This window comes from Castor canadensis, chromosome 2 (genome assembly GCF_047511655.1).
Source record: "Castor canadensis chromosome 2, mCasCan1.hap1v2, whole genome shotgun sequence".
NCBI classification, from domain to species: domain Eukaryota; kingdom Metazoa; phylum Chordata; class Mammalia; order Rodentia; family Castoridae; genus Castor; species Castor canadensis.
In genome coordinates, this window is record NC_133387.1 from 20,766,665 (window position 1) to 20,772,664 (window position 6,000).

At 41.8% G+C, this 6,000-nt stretch overlaps 1 protein-coding gene across 1 annotated transcript in view; it reads right to left on the reverse strand.

The window, feature by feature from the left end:
* Positions 1-5,063, reverse strand: part of Lrguk (leucine rich repeats and guanylate kinase domain containing) — an 84,328-nt gene extending 79,265 nt beyond the window's left edge. Inside the window, 1 exon segment of the mRNA XM_074062774.1 lies at positions 4,780-5,063. Within this exon segment, the coding sequence (XP_073918875.1) occupies positions 4,780-5,055 (276 nt within the window). The 5' untranslated portion in view covers positions 5,056-5,063.
* Positions 5,064-6,000: the final 937 nt, after the last annotated feature.

The following is a 6,000-nucleotide window of genomic DNA, read 5'->3' on the forward strand; positions in this document are numbered from 1 at the left end:
GAGGTTGGTTCTTCTTGGTCTATAGATATCCCATGAACCAACAGTAGCCTGACATGCCCTTTCCCTAATAATAACAGACAGAAGACAGTCAGTTTGTACTCTTTCAACTCCACAATGACCAGCACATTAACACTGACATCAGCATGATGGTAGCAAGTACAGTAATCATATCAGTCACCACTGATAAGCATATGAGTCATAATGGCAAAATATTCTCTTTCCAGGACTTCTGTATCAATCCAACACCAGTATTGCAGCTCAGGCCATTGGTACTGAGGATATAAGTAAGTAGGCTGGTGCTACTCTAACAATTTCTTTCCCTAGACAATTTCCACTAGCACAGGGAACATTGTCAGCATGGGGCTAGCACAAAAACTTTGGGCAGACTTGGTTTGAACCTCAGCTCTGCCGTTTTGGATCTGTGACTTTGGGGAGGTAAATTTTTCTCTGAGCCTCATATCTTCATCTATAACTAGGAAATGTTATTTTCTTTGAAGGAGTTCTAGACACACCATTCTAAAATATGCTGCTTTGGTGTACTGATTGCTTTGAACTGAAGACACTTGAAAAACAGCAAATGTAAGGAAAGGCTTTCTCTGAACTCCTTTTATCTACTGAAAGACAGATCCTCCAAAAGGAAATGAATTGTCATAAATCCCCTCCCTGGGAGTTTCATCAACCAGCCAGGTTGACCCTTATCATAGTAGAGAAGAGTGGTTGACTCTACACGCAGACAAACTTTGCCACAAACTATCATCTTTCTAAGACGCTACTTTCCCCTAAGTAGCCTACATCCCTTCCCCCTTTCCCTGTTAACATGGTAAAGCTCTCTAATCTCACTGTTTCATGGGGAGAGGGCGAGTATTCACACATGTAACTTTTTTCCTGCAATGCCGCATGCGTATAATAGTAAAAATTAATAAATATGTATACTTCTTTCCATGTTAATTGCCTGCTTTCAGTTTATTTGACAGACCCTGCTATTAAAGCTGTATAGGTAGAATCTTCCCTCCCTATATTGTCTTTTAGTGTTTTAGAAAGAATAAAAAATAATGTCTATAAAGCTCTTAGCACAACACCAAAGTGCTTCCAATAAGTGAGAGTTACTGTGCTCTGATGATATTAGAAATTCCACATCTGACTGTTTCACTCATTCACACAATCAGCCTGTTCATAGAATAGGAAATATCTTTACTTTTCTAAAGTTAGGAATGGAGGTGGAAGAGCATTCCCTTCCCTTCCAAATTTTCCATCTATACATCTGAAGTTCACTTATGCCACCCAACCCCATTTCCTAGAAATAAGAAGACATTCCATCCTTACTTATAGTGGGCATGCCTGATTTCTAACATAGCTACTGACAGGGAGTCAGGCCACACTGTCAGCATTTTCCCAGATCCCCAAGGCAAGACTCCATACAGCAAGCCCCTCCTGCCTCCCTTGAAGTTCCTGTCATTTGGCAGTATTGTCGCCTTCAAATAAGCAAAGTGAATGAGAACTTTTCAGGCTTCTTCCCACTTAACCAATTGGCAGCAGAACACATTTCCATGTTCTTGAGACTCTTTCTTGCCCTGCCTCCCCACCAGACAGCTCTTCTTTCTTCTCTTACTTTTCTGACCAGTTCTTCCCAGTTTCCTTCCCTGATTCTTCTTCATCTGCTGCCACTGAAATACCTGTACCCTTATGGCTCTGTTCTTGGTCTTCCCCCTTCCCTGTTCTTCCTGGCTGACTTCATAGGCTCCAATGCTAATGATCTCTAGGTTTCCCACGCTGAGACCCCTTTCCTTATTTCCAGGCAAATGGTTTCTATAGCCAATTCCTTAACGCACAGCAACATCTGTCCGTGGTTCCTATCAGAGATAATAACGTAAGACTCTCCTTCCCCTGTCCATGGCATAGGCCTGTCATCCTAGATTAATATTCAATTAGCAACTGTTCCATTCTAAATGTTTTTAAATGTTTATCTTTAGCTTCTTTTCCATTCCCACTGTCACTGTCTTCAATCAGATTCTTTTTACTCCCCTCCTTTAGAAATTGATAGAACCTTTTCACAGTCTTATTTTCCTCCCATCTGACTCTTCCTGGCCATCAGAGCAGCACCTGAAGTCCATGCTCCTGCCCAGCACAGTCTGGCTCCTACCTCGACTGCCTTTTCTGCTCTCACCTGTAACTCCTGAGCAGGAAAGGTTGCCATCTGCCTGCCCATACACCATTCCCCACCTAGACAAGAGCCTACTTCCCATGATCCTCGCAATCAAGGGGTCATCCATATGCATCTCTGTATATATCACTACAAGTGCCGAATTGCTGATTTACTCACATTCTTTGACAGCAGGAACTGTGTATATCCTCAATCTTGTTCTCATCTTCTCCTATCATCAGTGTTGCTATTATTTATTATATCTATAAATTTTTGAGAGCCTCCTCTTTACTAGACACTATATTAAGAACTTTAGTACAATCTCTCATTAAATTTGATGTTCATAACTATCCCATCAGTAGCACATTAAGTTGCTGGCACAGAATGATATTCATGAATCAGATTTGGGGATCAGACAGAGTCAAAGAGTGCTTCCTATACAGCAATCATTCCATAAATTTGTTCAATGAAGTCTAATCAAAATTGCTTAATGAGCTGCAGTTAGCAGATAAAACATGTAAGTTACTATTTGTTTTAGTAACTTTATAGCAATATATTACACTAAGCATTTTACACAGAGGATCTCATTTAATTCTCACAATTCTCCACATTATGGATGCATCGTAGACACGTCAGTCAAGTAAACTGTTCGAGATCTCACAATTAACAGGCAGAACCAAGTCTCAACTACAAATCTTTCATTCCAAAGACAGCGCTTTTAACAATTGGTCTATACTAACTCCCTCAAATTCATTAAGGCTTCTGAAGTTTGAGGCTAACTGCACTGTAGGCACTCAGTAATCATTATGACCATCAAACTCTTAACCAGGCTAAGACATGGAAAATAAATCACTAAACATGAATGTCCAAATTTTTTTAAACTTCTCAGTTTATTCAGCATATTAAAACTTAATACTATGAAAAGCTAAAATATTGTTTAAATAATATTAATATTTTGAATGTGAATGGAAGAAATAATGAACTTTTTCTACACACATCCTACCAGCCAGAAAGGAATCTCTAATTCAAGCCAACCCTTCTATGGTTTGCTAATGGCTTACTGAAGACAGATTAACAATGATACTAATGAACTCCGTAGCCAAAGAGCATGTGTTAATTAGAATAATAACATATACTGGTGGTTCATTTGTGAATTCCTCTGGGTGGAATCTGGTGGAAACCATATAAACATTTCAGAGTTGCAAAAACACTGCTACAGTTTTGTGATAGTCACTGTTAAAAACAGTAAAGTAACTCAACAAATGATGAACAAAATAAGTAGTAACTTTCTATGGCCAACTTTAAGCAAAATTAGAGTGTAGACAAGGAATGAAAAAATGAAGGATGAGGGTGGGAACAAAAGTGGGCTAAATGTTGGAAGTGAACAAAAAACATTAGAAAAGAAGAGGAACCCAAGTATAGGAGAGTGGAAGTAGTTAATAGTAGAAGCAGAGTAACAAAAGATGTTGCAAGTTAGAAAGAGGGGAATAAGGCAGCCAGAAAAGGAGCTTGTGAAAGAAACAGACATAACAAACAGCATATCATGTTTGGCTTCAAGGAAGAAAGGTGACTAGGAAAAGACACAAAGATGCCAAGAGGTAAGGCCAGTGAATACACAGAACAGGGGGATATTAAAACATTTTATTTCCACCTGTTATATCTACTTCTGAAAAAAATTTGAAACAATTTATATTTCTAAGGAAGAGGAAAGGGAAGAGAAAAACCTAATATAAAGGAAACTGTGAGATTAAGACAAATATTGATTCTGAGCTTCCTGGTAGCCAACAAAGAGGAAAACTTAACTGTGTATTGAAAAGGAACAGATCAACTTATGGTTTTGAAAGAAGGTAAACAATGTATTAGAAGCTAAAAGAAGGAAGTGATGCAATGAGAAATGGAAAGGGAATAAGAGGAAAGGACTGCAAAGGAACAGGAAGATAGTAAGTGTGAAAAAGAAGTGGACTTGGGGTGGTGGACTGAGGTTAGAGGAAGTATTGCAGAAAATTGGAAATTCGTATTAATGTGAAAGGTGAAGCCACCATCCCAAGTAGCACAAGTGGGAATGTTGGGAACACTCCTGACATCCTGAAATATTCCTGCAGTGAACTTGCAGTTTGAACATTCTGTTGCTCCCTTCTGGAGTGTGTCTGCGTTGCTTACCTAAGGCATATATGAAACTTAAGTCATTCGGTCTTTGAGGGAACACTTAGATTATTCAAGAGAGTAATTTTCCCCCTGGAAGAAGGAGAATGAAGACAGGTGCTGGGGGATGCCAAAGACAAACTCTGCCTATTGACTATAAGGTAATAATTGTATCAAAATGTAATTTTGAAGACCTTAAGGCCCTAACTCCCATATAAATACACAGATACTTTTCCTAACGATGCTGTGTATCGTTAAGTTAGTGAACCAGAAAGGAGGTATTTGGACATACTAAAGGCAGGAGGTGAAGAAACGCGGCACAGAAATTGGCTGCAAAAAGGGGGCCTCGGAGCCCTCAGGAAGGGGCGCCGGGGCGAGGGTTCACCCTGGGTGGGAGTCCAGTGGGGGAAGGAGGGCCCGGCGAGCCCCCGTTGGGGCAGCAGGGCCAACGGCTGGAACGGGGAAGCCAGGGAGTGAGGGGGAAGGGGAAAGCACACCTCCACGTTCAGCATTTCGGACTCTGAGGACTCTGAGGATTCCAAGTCGCCTCCGTGCGCGTCCCAGTCCTGGTGGCGGTGAATGAGCTGCTGGAGCAGGTAGGAGGAGGCTTTGCTGAAGCTGCCTTTTGCCCTCGGCCCCATGGGACTAGACCAATAGTGACGCTCTTTATCTGAGCGCCACTGCATCGGCTGGGTTGCAGAACGTGGGATGTACAACCCTTTCTGGAGACAAAACATTCTCCATCTCTGGAGACCTTTTTCGGGGGCTGCCATCTTGTTTAGCGGGGTTGCCCAGGAGACTGGCTCCTGGGGAGGTGGCGCCGCAAGGGACATTGGGAGCTGTAGTCCCGCTCCTCCGCGCGTGCTCGCCGTCCGTCGGCGCCGCTGCAGGTGCACGGTGTTGCCTCTCTTTTTTTTGTCTGCTTCTGTGATTTTTCTCTCTTTAGTCAGTGCAGTCGCTTGCTTTGTTCCCACTTGCTTGTCTGTCTCATTTTCATCTCTTTTCTCCATTCCCTTTTCTTTGGCTCCAGCTGTCTTTTTCCCTACCTCGAGGCCCTTCTTGGAGGTTTTTTGCATCCCGCACTTGATCACACGTGCACCTCGCGCCCCGCTTTATTCACTAAGGGATTTTTCCGCAGAGTCGTGCTGTGGAAGGGTTTGATGTCCCTAATGCTGGCTGTCTGAAGGCTAGGAACACTGGAATCTAACGGTGCAGAGCGTGCTGCGAGATAAGGGTGTGCATAAATGACATAGAAGGCATGGCTCCTGTCTGTATGATTTAATTGTGGATAATAAAAAGGAACTACCTGACGACTTCTGAGAGCTAATTTGCAATTAATTTACATTCCTCCCCCTCCCCAATTGATAAGCCTTGTCCTTGGGGAGAAAAACTGGCAATTCGGGGGTGGGGGAAGAGAGGAAGGATGTCAAATTGACACTGTATCTGAAAGCCTCTGAAAAGCTATTAGCATCCCATAAATAATTGTATTAGTCAAGTGACCTGCATTGGTAATTATGTTCATCTTGTTGCATAGGTTTGCTTTACAGTTTTATAAAATACTCTTGCAAGATTACAAAGCATGATTTTATGCTAGTTTGATTTTATGTGACCCAAAACTCCATAGCCTTAAGCTCCTCAAAGTAGACACTCCATAGAAAAGCAGAATGAAAATTACAGTGACTATTATTGCCATAGCAATGACAATAGAAATCCTCACA